At 46.2% G+C, this 17,288-nt stretch overlaps 2 protein-coding genes across 6 annotated transcripts in view; one reads left to right on the top strand and one right to left on the bottom strand.

Moving 5' to 3' along the window:
• Nucleotides 1-1,922: 1,922 nt before the first annotated feature.
• On the bottom strand, nt 1,923-6,680 carry LOC115251573 (sodium/potassium-transporting ATPase subunit beta-3-like). 4 transcript variants are annotated; one of them, XM_029844368.1, is made up of 8 exons: nt 6,580-6,680; nt 6,043-6,200; nt 3,310-3,438; nt 3,032-3,130; nt 2,773-2,960; nt 2,652-2,702; nt 2,406-2,492; nt 1,923-2,337 (listed from the first exon to the last, which is right to left on the bottom strand). In XM_029844368.1, exons 2-8 carry the CDS (start codon nt 6,149-6,151, stop codon nt 2,170-2,172), a joined length of 831 nt encoding a protein of 276 aa, XP_029700228.1. In that variant the 5' UTR covers nt 6,152-6,200; nt 6,580-6,680; the 3' UTR covers nt 1,923-2,169. The 4 variants fall into 4 exon arrangements, with proteins under 4 accessions (XP_029700228.1, XP_029700229.1, XP_029700227.1 ...); XM_029844369.1 differs by lacking the exon at nt 6,580-6,680 and adding an exon at nt 6,446-6,467; XM_029844367.1 differs by lacking the exon at nt 6,580-6,680 and having other exon boundaries at nt 6,043-6,285.
• Nucleotides 6,175-17,288, top strand: part of LOC115251572 (neuronal tyrosine-phosphorylated phosphoinositide-3-kinase adapter 2-like) — a 19,326-nt gene continuing 8,212 nt past the window's right edge. For both annotated transcript variants that reach the window (XM_029844365.1, XM_029844366.1), the window contains exons 1-5: nt 6,175-6,249; nt 11,469-11,866; nt 14,451-14,667; nt 14,774-15,081; nt 15,194-16,216. In XM_029844365.1, the coding sequence (XP_029700225.1) occupies nt 14,465-14,667; nt 14,774-15,081; nt 15,194-16,216 (1,534 nt within the window). In that variant the 5' untranslated portion in view covers nt 6,175-6,249; nt 11,469-11,866; nt 14,451-14,464. The remainder of the gene's footprint in view (nt 6,250-11,468; nt 11,867-14,450; nt 14,668-14,773; nt 15,082-15,193; nt 16,217-17,288) is intronic.

The raw sequence follows: 17,288 nt of genomic DNA, 5'->3' as shown, positions 1-17,288 counted from the left end.
ACAGTTGAACCTGATTAAAAATGCAGATTATGAACGTCATCAGTGTTAAAAGCCTCCATAACGACAGGACGCAGCAGAGTTCAGTGTCCAAACATTTAATGAGAGCTGGTTCCCACGAGGTCCGATGGTTCTTATAGTCGTGGTGGTTTCAGTCTTTTGGAAGCTTTTGGTTGAAGCCAATTTAAATTCAGGAGGAATTTCTGTACCGAACTCGTGTTTTCTTTTCCACGTTTTAAAACTGGTAAAAGATCTTTCTACATGCTGAGGTCGGACTGTGGCCCTGCAGGTTAAAAGACGACGTGCTGTGTTTAGCTAGTTAGCACCTGAACTTCACATTTATCACCATATTTTACAAATATACTGTCTACACTTCAGAAATACAAAAATCTGAATTATTATTGACGGGAAACATCTTTTTAAAGATTTTCTTTTGGCAGTTGATCGCACAAATAGAAATTCAATTTAAAAAATAATCTTAAAACATCACAAATCAGTAATCAGATTACTGTTACTACAATGAACTATCACTCATTTCTTTGATTGTCTTTTTCACAAACTGATTAAAACTTTTGTCCACTCGTTTGTTCAAATCAAATTTGGAATTATAATCATATTAAATTATTCACTAACATTCTGAACAACAATCTAACTCAAACTAATATCACACTTTTCCAGAAGAGGAGTAAAGAGAATTACAGTTATACAACTCCTAATTATAATTTTGGAGAAGGAAAATTAGGAACAGATTATTTTGGGAAAAAGAAATTACTAGAATCATTTGAAAACATCTGCATCAGAATTTGAGGACATTTTTTAGCACATCTGAAAATGGCACAAATCTCGATATTAGAACCGTCTGGTGACGTGATGCACATAAACAACGGTAAGAGTGAAGAGCTTCGAAACCAGACATGTGAACACATTAAATCAGGGTTAGGCTGAGTTCTGGGCACAGCCAGAGACACAAAGATCCGGATTAAGGGGTTAGGGGTTAGGGTTAGGGTTAAACCATAACAGGGTTAGGGTTAGGGTTAGGGGTTAGGGGTTAGGGTTAGGGGTTAGGGTTAGAGGGTTAGGGGTTAGGGTTAGGGTTAAACCATAACAGGGTTAGGGGTTAGGGTTAGGGTTAAACCATAACAGGGTTAGGGTTCGGGTTAGAGGGTTAGGGGTTAGGGTTAGAGGGTTAGGGGTTCGGGTTAGAGGGTTAGGGGTTTGGGTTAGGGTTAAACCATAACAGGGTTAGGGTTCGGGTTAGAGGGTTAGGGGTTCGGGTTAGAGGGTTAGGGTTAGAGGGTTAGGGGTTCGGGTTAGAGGGTTAGGGGTTCGGGTTAGGGTTAAACCATAACAGGGTTAGGGGTTCGGGTTAGGGTTAAACCATAACAGGGTTAGGGTTCGGGTTAGAGGGTTAGGGGTTCGGGTTAGAGGGTTAGGGTTAGAGGGTTAGGGGTTCGGGTTAGAGGGTTAGGGGTTCGGGTTAGGGTTAAACCATAACAGGGTTAGGGGTTCGGGTTAGAGGGTTAGGGGTTCGGGTTAGAGGGTTAGGGGTTCGGGTTAGAGGGTTAGGGGTTAGGGTTAAACCATAACAGGGTTAGGGGTTCGGGTTAGAGTTAAACCATAACAGGGTTAGGGTTCGGGTTAGAGGGTTAGGGGTTAGGGTTAGAGGGTTAGGGGTTAGGGTTAGAGGGTTAGGGGTTCGGGGTTCGGGGTTCGGGGTTCGGGTTAGAGGGTTAGGGTTAGGGTTAAACCATAACAGGGTTTGGGTTCGGGTTAGAGGGTTAGGGGTTCGGGTTAGAGGGTTAGGGGTTCGGGTTAGGGTTAAACCATAACAGGGTTAGGGTTCGGGTTAGAGGGTTAGGGGTTCGGGTTAGGGGTTCGGGTTACAGGGTTAGGGGTTAGGGGGTCAGGGTTAGGGGTTAGGGGGTCAGGGTTAGGGTTTGGTTTAGGGTTAGAGGGTTAGGGGTTCGGGTTAAACCATAACAGGGTTAGGGGTTCGGGTTCGGGTTAGGCCATAACAGGGTTTAGGGTTCGGGTTCTGGTTTAACCATGACGTGGACAAACTCAAGTCTGACTCTGGATCCTCGCAGGAGTGTGAACACAAAAGCGGTTCAGACATCCTGGATCAGATCGGGTCTGGATTTAAAGCCAGATTTGGCTTTCCCTGGAAAGGCTTTACTCAGACACTTTGACCTGGAATGAAACACGACCCATGAATTTGTCCCGCTCATCGTTGTTCCGTAAATTTGTCCCCTCGAGTTTACATTCAACTCTCAGCTCTGCGTCATAATCCTGTTTAGAAAACAGCAGCTTGACAGCAACCATCGGCTGCACGTAGTTGGGCTGTTAAGAGACAGATTAGTAGTGTTAATAATTGTCAGAATTGTTTTTTTTGGACAGACACTACTCACATGAGCCTTTTTTCCATAATACGGGAAGAACATTTTATCCAGACGAGCCTCTTCAGGAAAATACTGAATCCTTAACTGAGCATCACTCTATTGGAGGTGGAGATGGAGGAAAAGTTACCCTGTTGTTCACAGCACGATGCTCCACAACATGTGAGCACCTGCACAGATGCATGCTGGGTTAGGGTTAGGGTTAGGGTTAGGGTTAGGGTTAGGGTTAGGGTTAGGGTTAGGGTCAGGGTGTGTTACCTTGGCGGTGCAGTGGATGTACGGGTCACCTTGTGGCTTTAGTCCGACCACCTGTGGACAGACAGCGGGTCAGAATTGGGTTTCCATCTTTAGTTGTGCATCACCGTGGTAACATACATACACGGTTCATTTTAATGAGGACGCAGGGTTTCCCATCAGCATATCCGAAGCTGGAGTCTCCCAGGCCGGAGCACTGCTGCAGGATGCTGCGTTTGAACTGACACACCTTCTTGATGGCCGTGTGCTCTTGCTCGGTGTACTCGCCCACCAGACACAGATCATTGCTCCCCTGAACGCTGTCGTTGTACCCTGCACACACCAGCAGCACATCAGCACCTCCTGCTCCCCACGGCAGCCGTGTGAAGGTGGCCTGTACTCACACTGCAGAAGGTTGTGCAGTTGTTGCGTGTACTGACTGTAGTCTGCCGCGTTGCTGCGGTTGAAAATGATTTCAGATGTGTGAGGATGAATGACCAAACCTATGATCCAAGAGCAAATCCATAATAATTCAGATACAAATTAAATTTTCATGAGAACAGACTTATGGGTGGAAATAAAACATGTTCTTTGTTCTCCAGCTCCAACAAGAACCGGCTGGTTGAAGATGGAACGAACCTTCACACACTTCTGACAAACAGACCTGACGGTCGTCCCTCACCTGGGTTAGCAATGCGGTCCTGATGGCGAGGAACATTTTCATCCAGAGTCTGCAACAGGACCCAAATGGTGAGGGAGAACATTCCTGCCAGAACGCCGTAGAAGACCAGGTAAAAGAGCAGGATGAGGCCTGAGGACGGCAGCAGGAATAAAGACATCACAACCGGCTAAATGCTACATTTACATCATTCTGTCATTAGCATCATTAGCATTGTAGCAATACCAGCTAAACCTTAGCTCCCAATGAAATTAACTGGTTGAAACTAGTCACCTCTGTGCCACATCATTAACTGGTTGAAACTAGTCACCTCTGTGCCACATCATTAACTGGTTGAAACTAGTCACTTCTGTGCCACATCATTAACTGGTTGAAACTAGTCACCTCTGTGCCACATCATTAACTGGTTGAAACTAGTCACCACTGTGCCACATCATTAACTGGTTGAAACTAGTCACCTCTTTGCCACATCATTAACTGGTTGAAACTAGTCACCTCTCTGCCACATCATTAACTGGTTGAAACTAGTCACCTCTGTGCCACATCATTAACTGGTTGAAACTAGTCACCACTGTGCCACTTTATTAACTGGTTGAAACTAGTCACCTCTGTGCCACATCATTAACTGGTTGAAACTAGTCACTTCTGTGCCACATCATTAACTGGTTGAAACTAGTCACCTCTGTGCCACATCATTAACTGGTTGAGACTAGTCACCTCTGTGCCACATCATTAACTGGTTGAAACTAGTCACCACTGTGCCACATCATTAACTGGTTGAAACTAGTCACCTCTTTGCCACATCATTAACTGGTTGAAACTAGTCACCTCTCTGCCACATCATTAACTGGTTGAAACTAGTCACTTCTGTGCCACACCATTAACTGGTTGAAACTAGTCACCTCTGTGCCACTTTATTAACTGGTTGAAACTAGTCACCTCTGTGCCACATCATTAACTGGTTGAAACTAGTCACCTCTGTGCCACATCATTAACTGGTTGAAACTAGTCACCACTGTGCCACTTTATTAACTGGTTGAAACTAGTCACCTCTGTGCCACATCATTAACTGGTTGAAACTAGTCACCTCTGTGCCACATCATTAACTGGTTGAAACTAGTCACCACTGTGCCACTTTATTAACTGGTTGAAACTAGTCACCTCTGTGCCACATCATTAAGTAGTTGAAACTAGTCACCTCTGTGCCACATCATTAACTGGTTGAAATTAGTCACCTCTGTGCCACATTATTAAGTAGTTGAAACTAGTCACCTCTGTGCCACATCATTAACTGGTTGAAACTAGTCACCTCTGTGCCACATCATTAACTGGTTGAAACTAGTCACCACTGTGCCACATCATTAACTGGTTGAAACTAGTCACCTCTGTGCCACATCATTAACTGGTTGAAACTAGTCACCTCTGTGCCACATCATTAACTGTTTGAAACTAGTCACCACTGTGCCACATCATTAAGTAGTTGAAACTAGTCACCTCTGTGCCACATCATTAACTGGTTGAAACTAGTCACTTCTGTGCCACATCATTAACTGGTTGAAACTAGTCACCACTGTGCCACATCATTAACTGGTTGAAACTAGTCACTTCTGTGCCACATCATTAACTGGTTGAAACTAGTCACTTCTGTGCCACATCATTAACTGGTTGAAACTAGTCACTTCTGTGCCACACCATTAACTGGTTGAAATTAGTCACCTTTGTGCCACATCATTAACTGTGAAGAATCGGTGACTCAAACTAGGATGGCAACCCGGTCTGAGACCTGCAAACACTTGTCAGCCAATGAGATCAGCTGGATCTCTCATAAACTGATTGATCTGAGAGCAGATCATCATAAATTCACAGTAATGGACTATGCTATTTATGGACTATTTTTGATTCTCTTATACGGGACCTTTTTCCTGAATGGTGGGAAGATTTTCTTTTTCTCGGGATTGTTGGCAACAGTAGTTTTACTGTGTAATGGGGGGGGGGGCAGGACCCCAGGGAAACAGTCCTCATCGTGGCTGCTTGATCATAAATTGGGCACCCAACATTGAAGGGACACACAAAAAAAAATCAATGTAGGCTATACGTCACAGAAAACACGAATATTTTACATTATTATATTTTACATTATTATCATGACCCCATATGTTGGATTTAGATTTGTTATTTTAACCCTAACACAACGCAAACTCCTGGGCTCTTATTTTGGTACTTCCTGTTTCGGGCAGTGTACATTTGCATATTAGCTAAATATTTAATTTTACCCGAAATTTAGATTTAACGTTTTGATTTAACATTTAGATTAATAGCCAATTAATCTTTGTGTATCATTTATTGTTTGTATTTATTATTTGTCCAACATAGCATTTTATTTTTTGTAAATGTCATAAATGTCGTAAATGTGACATAACGCTGCAGTTAATTTATTTTTAGCTTCAGCTGCTTTACAAACGGCAGCAACAAGAAAACCTCCGATTAAACCTGATCAAATAAAAGAAACCCCGATTTTCGGGTTAGATTAGTTTTCATTCTCATGATAAATTATTCTGTCAAACATCTCGGTTTTATTGCAGCCTCAACAAAATCACCCAATAATCAATTAAACAATCAGCCAGTTCTGTCAAATGATCGGAATTATAAATATTCAAGTATGTCTTAAGGAAAAGGGAACCGGTCCTGGTCCGCTCGGTTCTCCTGCACCTCAGCAGCTCCAGAGGTCCAGCTCACCCCAGCTGCTGGAGGTCCTCCCCAGGAACTCTCCGCTCCTGCGGTTATAGATGACATCTGTCCAGGAGTCCTTCGCCTCCTTCATCCCTCCTTCCTTCGCCTCCTTCATCTCCCGTCAGAGTTCTGCTGGACAGCCGGTGTCTTGGACCTGGACTGAGCTGATCCGGAATATCCAACAAACACGGAGCCACTTCAGCACAGCGATCGGTAACACACACGCGCGCGTGCGCGCAAACCCACAAACAGCTGGTTTGTTTTTTGTTGTACGGCTTCCTCCTTATTTACGATGCAAATAAATCTAATCTAATCTAATCTAATCTAATATAATATAATATAATATAATATAATATAATATAATATAATATAATATGACTGGAGTCACGTGACCAATGAGGCGCATCACCTCCATAAAACCCCGCGCTCGCACGAACCGGACACGCGGATACGAGGAGACAAAAGAGTTGTCCTGTCTCCGTCTGCTCTCCTTCTCCTTTGCTTGTCTCCTTTGCTTGTCTCCTTTTCTTGTCTTTATCTAACCTTGATCATGTCCTCTTCTTGCTTCCTCTCCTTATTCATTGCCTCCTGTCCTTCTCTTCTGAGGCCGACGCCTCCCAACATTCCGAAAAAGCCAGACATTCCCCATCCATGGGCAGATTTCAGAGAAATGTTGGTGACATCCGTGATGTTGGCGTCTAATGATTCTGTCTGAACTTCCTTTTTAAAAAAGTATCAAATGATGCATTTTGCTTCATGACCAGCAATAAATGAGAAAATCGATTGTTTTCTTTTACTTATTTAATTTTTTTCAGATATTGTACTTTCTTGCTATTCTTAGGTAGGGAAGTGGAGTCGGTGCCTCTACTTTAACCAGAGCTTTTCTTTTTACTTGTATCTTTACATCTACTTCATATAAACCATAAAAGTAGGGATGCCAAAATAAATGGCTTAATGCGATTAATGATATAATCCAATTTATTATGATTGACTCTGATCGTTATCATCGCACATGATCGATTGATCAATTGATCCGGTAGGGTTAGGGTTAGGAGCTTTAAATGACTAATGACTTTATATAATTCGTTTTACAAGACACGGAGATCCTGCGATTAAAGATGGTTTTGCTCCGGGATGTATAGACCTTCATTTTAGTTAAACTAGGCATTACTTACAAAATGGGATTCTTTTCTTGTTCTGCTGCCTGACGCCACTTGTCTATTACGTGATTACGTCAGAATAAGACAGACGTGGATCGCCACCTCGTGTTGAGGACATCTTCAGTTATTCCACTTTCTCTGTATCTGCATGTAAACTGGGACAAGGACCAAATTCTGCCAAGATGTCCAATTATGAACATCGCTTATTTTAACTGTGCATGTAAAAATACTGACGCACTAAAATATCATCTTGATCTTAAGACATACGCTAGTCGGGATTCTGCCAGGCAGGATGGTAGAAAGCACCAGTATAAAGACACACTTTGTATTGTATAATTGTTCATAGATCCAAGGAAGTAGGAGAGCAAATTTCACCAAATGACATAAACATAGATGTAGAGGCCTGTTGCATTTTGACGTTGCCACTGGACAGTCTGTCATGCAGCTGTAGAGGATCCAGGGAAGAGCTGTTAGCCAGATCAGAGCAAAGTTCTGGTCCACTCCAATAAGACTCATGTTCTTGTTGAACCGCCCAAGTCCAATTTCTGAAGGGAAGAGATTTTCCCTGTTTTTATCAATAAAACAAATGTGTAGCAACGTGATCTTTTATAAAAATGCATATGTGAATGACATTATGCTCAGGAAATGCAGACCTGGCAGTGCTGTGATCAACTGGATCAAAGGCAGCACTGAGGTCCAGCAGAACCAGCATAGAGACCAGTCCATGATCTGAAACTCTAAGAAGATCATTAGTGACTTTAAGAAGTGCCGTTTCTGTGCTGTGATGAGCTCTAAAGCCTGACTCAAACATCTCAAACGAAGAGGGGAGACTTGGCTTTATTAAAAAACTGGAGACCTGTGGCTTTGCTCTGCACGGACTATAAACTTCTTTCAAAGGTGCTCGCCAACAGGCTCAAGAACCACCTCGATTTGCTCGTCCACAGACACCAGTCATATTGTGTCCCGGACAGGTCAATTATGGACAACCTATTTTTAATGAGAGATTTGTTTCACCTTTGTAAACTGTACGACATTGATGTCGGGGTGATTTCTTTAGACCAGGAGAAGGCCTTCGACAGGGTCGATCACAAGTTTCTGTTTTCCACATTAAGGGCTTTTGGTTTTGGGGATGTTTTTTTTGTCACTCTTGTCTCTGCTGTACAGGGATGCTTGTTGTTTGGTGAAGGTATGTGGGGGGCTCAGCTGTCCAGTGAGCGTCCAACGGGGAATAAGACAGGGTTGTCCTATTTCTGGACAGTTGTACTCATTGGCCATCGAACCTCTTCTAAACAACCTAAGAACTAGGCTGTCGGGACTTTTGTTACCTGGTCTTCCTGATGGTGGTATCGGCATATGCCGATGACATCAATGTTTTTGTTGGGGATCAGGGTGATGTGGACAACCTGATTGATAGTTCAGACCTCTACCAAGAAGCCTCCTCTGCTAAGGTAAACTGGGAGAAGAGCGAAGCTCTGCAGGTTGGCCCTTGGGCAGGTAGGGACAGACCAAGACTACCAGGAAACCTCAGCTGGGGTAGACAGGGCCTGAAAGTCTTAGGTGTGTTCCTTGGGACAGAAAACTTTGAAAAGAAGAACTGGGAGGGTGCTATCTCAGCTTTCCTACAGGGGGAGAGTCCTGGTTGTAAATAATTTGGTCGTCTCGACTCTTTGGCACAGGCTGACAGTCTTACCGTCACCGGCTGGCCTAATCGAAGGAGTTCAGAAGATGATTGTGGACCTTTTCTGGTCGGGCCAGCACTGGCTGAGGTCTGCAGTGCTGTACCTGCCAGTACAGGAGGGAGGACAGGGATTGGTGGACATCGCATCTCGTGTCACAGCCTTCAGACTGCAGGTGGCACAAAGATTGTTGTACAGTCTTGGTGTGCCGTGGACGGATATGGCCTGTCTGTTGTTAAAGAAGGCTGGGCGACTGGGGTACGACAAACACCTGTTCCTGCTTCAGCCCCAGTCCATGGACCTGACTGGTCTTACTCCCTTCTACCAGTCAGTGTTGAAGGCATGGCAGGTTTTATCATCTAAACACAAAGCTTTGACAATACCAGGGATGTGGATCTTTGAAGAGCCCCTTTTTGGAAACAGCATCATTCCCTCTCAGGTCCTGTCCTCCACCAGCCTGAGGTCCAGACTGAGGGATGCTGGAGTAGTGAAGCTGGGCCACTTGCTGAAGACCTCTGTCCCCAATCTCTCTGACCGGCTCAGCATGAGGTCCAGCAGGCTGCTGCTCCAGCTTGTGAGAGAGGTCTGTGCTTCCCTGCCAGAGGCCCTCAGAGTCTTTGTGTTGGATCCGTCTGTGTCTGAACTGTGGGACGACAAGTGTGAGTATGTCTTTCCCTCCTTGGCTGTCTGTCCAGGTGTAGGACAGTGGCAGCCCGAGGAAGACGACCTGCTGTCCCTGAAGTCTTCGGTATCAGTGGATTTTGAAGGTGTCGGGAGGAAGGATCTCTACATCTTAGCTGTGAAGGTCAGAAACTTGCGCTCCCTGGAAGGGCTGAAGGCGTCAGGGCGGACTAGTTTTTTTGGCGCAGGCTCTTCCCCGGGGGGTTGTTGGCGGTCCCTGTACAAGCCTCCTGTTGATAAACGGACAGGAGACCTCCAGTGGAGGATTGTACATGGGGCCATAGCTACTAACAGGTATCTGGTGCACCTTGACCCCAGCACAGGGGATGGCTGCCCTTTCTGCTCCCAGTCAGAGACCATCTACCACCTCTTTGTCCAGTGTCCCAGACTGGTGGGGCTGTTTGGACAGCTACAGAGGTGGTTCCTTGGGTTAGGTGAGGGCTTTTCTTTCAGGACGTTTATCTTTGGTCCACACTACCGAGCAAGGCGGAAGGCTGTACACCAGTTGGTCATTGTCCTCTCGGGGACGGCTAAGTTGGCCATATGGAAGACCAGGAAGAACCGGGTGAGAGGTCAGGGGTCAGAGGACGTGGTGGCCATGATGACTGGACTGCTGGCAGCTCGGCTCAGGGTGGAATTTAATTTCTACTGACCGGCCAAATTAGCACATTCGAAGACATCTGGGGCGTGAGAGAGGTCCTGTGTTCAGTTAGGGAGAACTGCTTGATTTTGAATTTTTGAAGGTCTCCAATCTCTCACTCTGAATTGTGTAAATGCAAATGTGAATAATGTAAATGTGAATAATACATGTAAATAAAGGTGTTGTTAAAAATCAAATCAAATCTCTCTATCCCTCCCCCCCTCTCTCCCTCTCTCCCTCTCCCCTCTCTCCCTCCCCGTCTCTCTCCCTCCCTTTGGTGAGTTTTTGTCGTGTTTTGCGGCAGGGATGGCGTCCTCGGGGACGCCTTCTCTTTCAGTCCAACACGGGGTGCGGGTCCAACCCAACCCATCCGTATTGGTGGAGGAGGTTCTCCTGGCTGTGGGAGACCAGGTGGGACACGCTAACCTGTCCTACGCCTCCAGGATGAACAGAGGGGTCGTAGTTTTTGTTAAAGAGGAGCGACTGGTGGCTGAGTTGGTGGGGAGGGGGGTGACGGTGACTGGAGCGTACCTGCAGGTGTCCCCGCTCGCTGCGCCCTCCACTTGGGTCACCGTCTCAGGTGTTCCCCCGTTCATCACTAATGAGGCTCTGGAGCTGCAGCGGTTCGCAAAGTTTGCGAGTGGTCTGAGGACCGTGGGTCTGAGGACCGTGGGTCTGGGGACCGTGGGTCTGAGGACCGTGGGTCTGGGCTACAGGAGCGATAAACTGAAGCACGTGCTCTCGCTCAGGAGGCAGTGCTTCATGTTCCTCACCTGTCCGTCACAGACAATAGACAGACGGAGGTGATGGAGTCTGACTCTGACTCCTGTGGGTCTGTAGTGGGACCGGCCTCCCCCGGACGCTACCGTCTCCTTGGACCGATGGCTTCTGGTCCACCTCCAGGACTGGATGGATTGTTCAGACTTTTATAAACATTCCTCCAGAGCCACAGAGGTGGTTTCTGGGCTCGGGGAGGGTTTTTCTTTCAGGCTGTCACATCGGGGACGGCTAAGCTGTCCCTATGGAAGACCCTGGACTCTTTACTTAGTTTCTATGAACTGACAGGACAAATTAGTCCATTTGAAGACATCTGGGGAGTGAGAGACGTCCTGGTTTTAGTTAGGAAAATTGTTTGATTTTGAATTGTTGAAGGTCTCCAATGTCTCCCTCTGAAATGTGGAAATGTGAAAAATACATGTAATCAAAGGTGGTGTTAAAAATCAATCTCTCTCTCTCCCCCTCTCTCTCCCTCTCCCCCCCCCCCCCTCCCAGCAGAAAGAGGCGGGGCTATCAGGGTTAGAATACTGTCAGGTTGCTGTGGTTTCAGCCTCTCCTTCCTTGTGCTGACTGTTCCTGAGGATGTGTGTGAGGCTGCAGGATGTGTGAGATGTGTGGAAGACGCATGTGAGTGTGAGTGTGTGTCTACGACTGTGTGTGTGTGTGTGATTGTTTCAGCTGTGTATGACAGGAAAGAGAAAGGGAGGAGAGGAATGAGGTGTTAAAGGGTGGACTTGGATTAACGTCACCACAGCAGACCCATCGTTTCCTAAAGACAGTGGAGACGACGCCAACGACATTTCTCCATCTTTGTGGAGAACATTTGCAGAACATTTGGGCGGAGGGACAGCTACACAAGAGGGATGGAGGGAGTCTGACTTCTCACTGGTCCTCCGGTAAGCTTCAGACCTACTCATGCCTCCTCCATTTCAGTCTGGTGTCACATGGTGTCACACGTTCCATCTTCTCAGCCTTTGATCCTGCTCAATCAATCATCTTCTCATTTGTCTGTTGCTCTGTTTGTATTAAGTTGGCTCCTGTTGTCACTGACGTGTCAATAAAGTCCATTCAAAAATGCACCCGTCTTCTCTAAACTGTGTTTGTTCCCATCTGTCTAATCAGTCACGGCAGCCATCATGGATTTGATAAAAATAAAGTTTCTTTCTGTACAAATGTGTTCCAACATGGCCTCCCAGTCAACCAGATCGATCCACAACCCCAACCCAGTTTTCAGATGTTTGGTACAAACTACACATTTATTGATCACCATTGATTCCAATACAGAATGTGAGCAGAGTGGTCAAGTTAACAGCGTCTTTGGCTAATGTTAGGAAGAAGTTGATCGTTCAGCAGCATGAAAACAATAGCACATGCTTTAATTAATGATTAGAACATCAACTTAACCCAGGTTTCATTGATAAATATGATACAAAGATGGAGCTCATACAGATCCTCCAAGTTAGCAGGTGAAACACACGTCATGCTGCCAGAACATCCAGTTTTTGTAGTCATTGTTAATTTGGTTAATTTGGTCACACGATGCTACCATGGCCTGTAAAGGTCAGTCTGTCACAATCAGGATTTTCCAGAGATGCTATGATGCTAATTAAAAAGCTACAACACAGGACAACCGACTGCCCAGTGACACCAGTGGTTACTGGTTCAATTTTGCCCCCTGCAGCTTTGGAGGAAAAGTGTTATTTTAGAATCTATATCCTCATGAAATAGTTTTTTATGCATTGTCTTAAAACATCCACATATTTTTAGGACGATAACCATCATCTCGAGGTCCACATTATCTCGGTCATCCAAGCAGTCATGGGTGTCACGTGCAGGTTTGCCAGCCCTCTGGTTGGGTCAGCAAAGGTCCGCGTTCCCTTTTCTCCCCCCACCTATTCTGCTTCTCTTCTTCATCCGAGAACGGGAAGAAATTACATCATACTCCTCTGGGAGATGCTGCTGTTGCTAGGATACCACCAGCTGACTCCCTGTTCCATTTTAGAAGGAGGCTGGGAGTCAGATGGGTGGGGGAGGGGATGCATGTAGCTATGGAGAGCATGAAAAAATTACAAATCGAAAATTTTCATAAATGATGTGTCATTTTCATCACCATCGACCGTGAAGCAAAGCCGATTTCATCTAAATGATGAACATTTTCCGACCTCACAGTTAATGCCTTTGGTTTGTGGACAAAATAGAACTTTGGAAGATGTCAAATATACACATAACAGGTGAGCATTTCCCAGAATGCACAGAAATAGTCCTACATACTCCTGCATGGCTGTTGGCGTGACCCTTGCACCTGAAGAACTAGAAGAATCATCTTTGTCAAAAATTTCAGCGCAGGAATCAAACCTCCAAACCTATATAGGTTTCGTGTTCCTCCTTCCTGATGTTGCTATCACTTGGGATTGCTACATCTATCACCACCACTGGCTTCTGGTGTTTATCCACCACCACTATGTCAGGCGAGCCACCACCATCTTGTTAGTCTGGATCTTGGAAGTCACAGAGGATCTTGGCCTGCTTGTTCTCTAAACTCCACAGCTTCGCTGTCTAAGAAGCAGCTCTTAACTCAGTGTTCAAATATCCACAATAAGAACACGAGAAGCTGGAGAACTTCCAAGGGCTGAAAGAGGAGATGGAGAGAATGTGGGGCATGAAGGCAACAGTGGTCCCAGTCGTGATTGGGACACTAGGGGCAGTAACCCCCAAGCTGAGTAGATGCTCCAACAGATACCAGGAACCACATCAGTGATCGCAGTCCAGCGCAGTGCTAGGAACAGCCAAGATCCTGGGCAGAACCCTCAGAGTCCCAGGCCTCTGGTAGAGGACCCGGGGCTGGGTTAGGGTTAGCATGTACATGTACAGACTATTCCTGCAGATACAACCACTCAAACTGATTTGCAATCTAACCCTCCCCTGAAGGTCACTAATCCTTCTGTTAGTGTTCCGTGACTTTACGTTATCATCGCTGATGTCTAGTTTGTTCTGTCGCCCAGGCAGCAACTGTCAGACTGAAATGATCTTCATCAGCACTCTCGGGTCCCAATGGTGACCTGGTGCCATCAGTCTGACAGCACACAGTCACCGTGATCCTCCGGAGATCAGGTGAGATGCTGGAAGATCCAACAAAATCACCTCAAAGAAACAAACAAGAAAACGTTCAAATAAGTGTTAAAACTAGGAATCGGGTCAGAAGCATCTTTAAACTTCTGCAGATTTTTCCTTTTCTTTTCCACTGTAACACAATCAGCATTTACGGAGCTACAACATGTGAATCAACAGTCTTGATCAGCACATCATACGGGTCAATATAGCCGAGTTCAGGTCAAAAAAAGACATGAATGGTCATTTTTATATCATATTATTGTTATCTGTTACGAAGCCTGAGCAGCTCCAACCGTGGGTCACATCTGGCCCACATGAAGGACTCTTGTGCCCTCAGACTGAGCCTGTCCAATCTGATCCTCCTTGCAGCTCCATAAGGAGCCATGACGTCTCCGGAGGAGGCCACCACCTTCAGGAGGTTCTTTCAGTACATCGAGGATAGTGGCCTTCGGACGTATGATGGCCTGGTGATCCAGAATGCCTCTGACATCGCCAGAGAGAATGACCGTATTCGGAACCAGACCAACTGGACCTACCTTCAGGAGAAACACCAGAAGAAGAGGCGACAGGAAGATGCCATCAAGAGGTAAAACACATGCTGCCATTTGGTTTTGTGGGGGTGGGGGTTTGAGAAAAAAAGCCAACGTTTTAGTTCCATGTGTAATATAAACATCTCTCATTTGCCCATGAAGGATAGGTGAAAGTGTTGCTATGGCAACAGATGGGGCGTACTCTGGGAAGCACTTTCGAATGGGTTTCATGACGATGCCAGCTCCGCAGGATCGCCTGCCACCAGTTAACCAGGGCTTTGCTGTGCGCTCCCAGTCCCTGCACTCAGTGGGGGGAGGGGACAATGACTCCAACCAAGGACGAAAACAGCCCCCACCCAAACCCAAAAGAGACCCCAATACCAAGCTGAGCAGCAGTTCTGAGACCGTGGACGGAGGCTCTGGAGTCAACAAGAGATACGACACCAAAGAGACTCAAGAGACAGCTGAAGGTGAAACGACCATCTCATCAGAATCTTCTCCCACACCAATTTGGATTTTTGTAACAAAACCTTAGAAATTCTGTGGAAATAAAATCTGATTGGTTTATGTTTTTGCTTGCAGCTCGGTGTCATCTGTACCCTGAGGATTTGAAGAAGATGCCCCCTCCCAAGCCCAAGCGGAACCCCAATACTCAGCTCAGCACCTCTTTTGATGAATCGTACATCCGCAGCCATGGCAAAAAGAAGTCTTCTTTGTTGTGGGACAAATCGTCCTCTCGGAGTCAAAGTCCAGCATCACGTGACACAGATGATGACGAGCCAGTTTACATCGAAATGGTGGGAAACATCATGCGGGAGCTTGGAGGACAGCAGGTGGTGGAGGATGAGCAAAGCGAGGTGGTGTATGAGGAGATGAAGTATCCGATGCTGGAGGACTTTCTGCAGGATTCCCATGCTGCCCTAGTGGATGCTGAAGGGTGGGCCTCTCGCTGTGACATCCCACCACCTTTCCCCAACCTCCTAACACATCGTCCACCACTGCTTGTGTTCCCCTCTGCTCCTGCCCAGTGCTCCCCCAACTCGGACGAATCACCACTCACACCGTTAGACGTCACCCGGCTGCCCATGATGGAGAATGTTTCCTACAGTAAGACAGAACATCCACAGAGCCCTGCCCACCACCACAAAGAACGAGACCAGGATCTAGACCGAGATCTGCACTGCACCTCCACCATCACCTCTTCGGGACGCTCTTCGGCTCCTCCTATTCCTTCTAATTTTTCCAAATCCTCTGGTCGCTCCCACAGTGGTCACGGTTATCCTCGGAGCCAATCGGCGTGCCCATCTCCAGTGAGCATGGGCCGATCTTTGACTCCCCTGAGCCTGAAGAGGCCACCGCCTTATGATGCTCTCATGGCTGGAGGAAGCATACCCCGCTCTTCTTCATCATCATCCTCATCCTCTCATCGCGGAGGAGAGGGTGGGGCTAAACTCAGTAACTCCTCGTCCACACACGGATCCATGCAGAATGTGTCATTAAGGTCACAAACACCAACGAGCCCATCTGAAGAACTCAACAACCTGTTCACCTCAGGACGACAGCTGAAGAAGAAAGGAATGGGCAGGAAGGGCAGAGACAGTGAAGGTACTTCTTCAGCAGGACATCTGTAGCCCTCAACACGACCTGATTTATGTAGATTATGACGAACCCAATGCACAAGGAGATCTGACATCAAATGAAATGAAAAAACCCCTCTGGAGGTGTTTTTAGCATATCACTATAGCATACAACCCTAGCTATTAGCATACAACTATAGCTATTAGCATATAACTTTTCTAGACTTTTATGAACTTTTAAGGCAGTTGATCCATCGGCAGCAGCGAGTGACTCTAAACACCTCTGGCAATAGAGTTCAGGCAGTTGGTCCATGTTACTATCTACTACTACTAGAGTTACTATCTACTGCTACTAGAGTTACTATCTACTGCTACCAGAGTTACTATCTACTGCTACTAGAGTTACTATCTACTGCTACTAGAGTTACTATCTACTGCTACCAGAGTTACTATCTACTGCTACTAGAGTTACTATCGACTACTACTAGAGTTACTATCTACTGCTACTAGAGTTACTATCTACTGCTACTAGAGTTACTATCTACTGCTACTAGAGTTACTATCGACTACTACTGTCTGTGTAAATTCTCAGTCATCCAGGTCATTGTATCCAAGGTAGTTTTCTCTGTCAACTGGACTGGGTTTCTTCTCTTGAAGACGTTTCGCCTTCTATCCAGAAGGCTTCATCAGTTCTGAAATCGCTGGGGAGAGAGCTTGAAAATATATAGCCCCTGTGGACCATTTGCATGCTAATGATCTGGGTGGTCACCTGAGAGTCGTTAGCAGGGTCGTTGGTCGGGTCGTTCACCTAGTTTCTGTTGAGATGTCTCCCCTTTGTCTGCTGGGTCACATGGTGATGAGTCACTGGGTCTCTTGGAATGGTGTGAATGTTTGTTTTGCTGTTGGAAGGAGTGGAGGACTGCATTGTATGTGGGTGATAGGAAGTGTCTCAGGCCACCACCTCTGTTTAAGGATGGTTTCTCCAATTTAACATGGATAGCTTCCTTGACCCCCCTTTCGAACCAGCGGTCTTCTCTGGCCAGTATCCGTACTTGGCTGTCCTCGAAGGAGTGCCCACTCTCCTTTAAGTGTAAGTGGAC

This window comes from Takifugu rubripes, chromosome 11 (genome assembly GCF_901000725.2).
Source record: "Takifugu rubripes chromosome 11, fTakRub1.2, whole genome shotgun sequence".
NCBI lineage: Eukaryota > Metazoa > Chordata > Actinopteri > Tetraodontiformes > Tetraodontidae > Takifugu > Takifugu rubripes.
The sequence above is the reverse complement of the archived record's forward strand: the minus strand, read 5'-3'. Positions and strand labels throughout refer to the sequence as shown.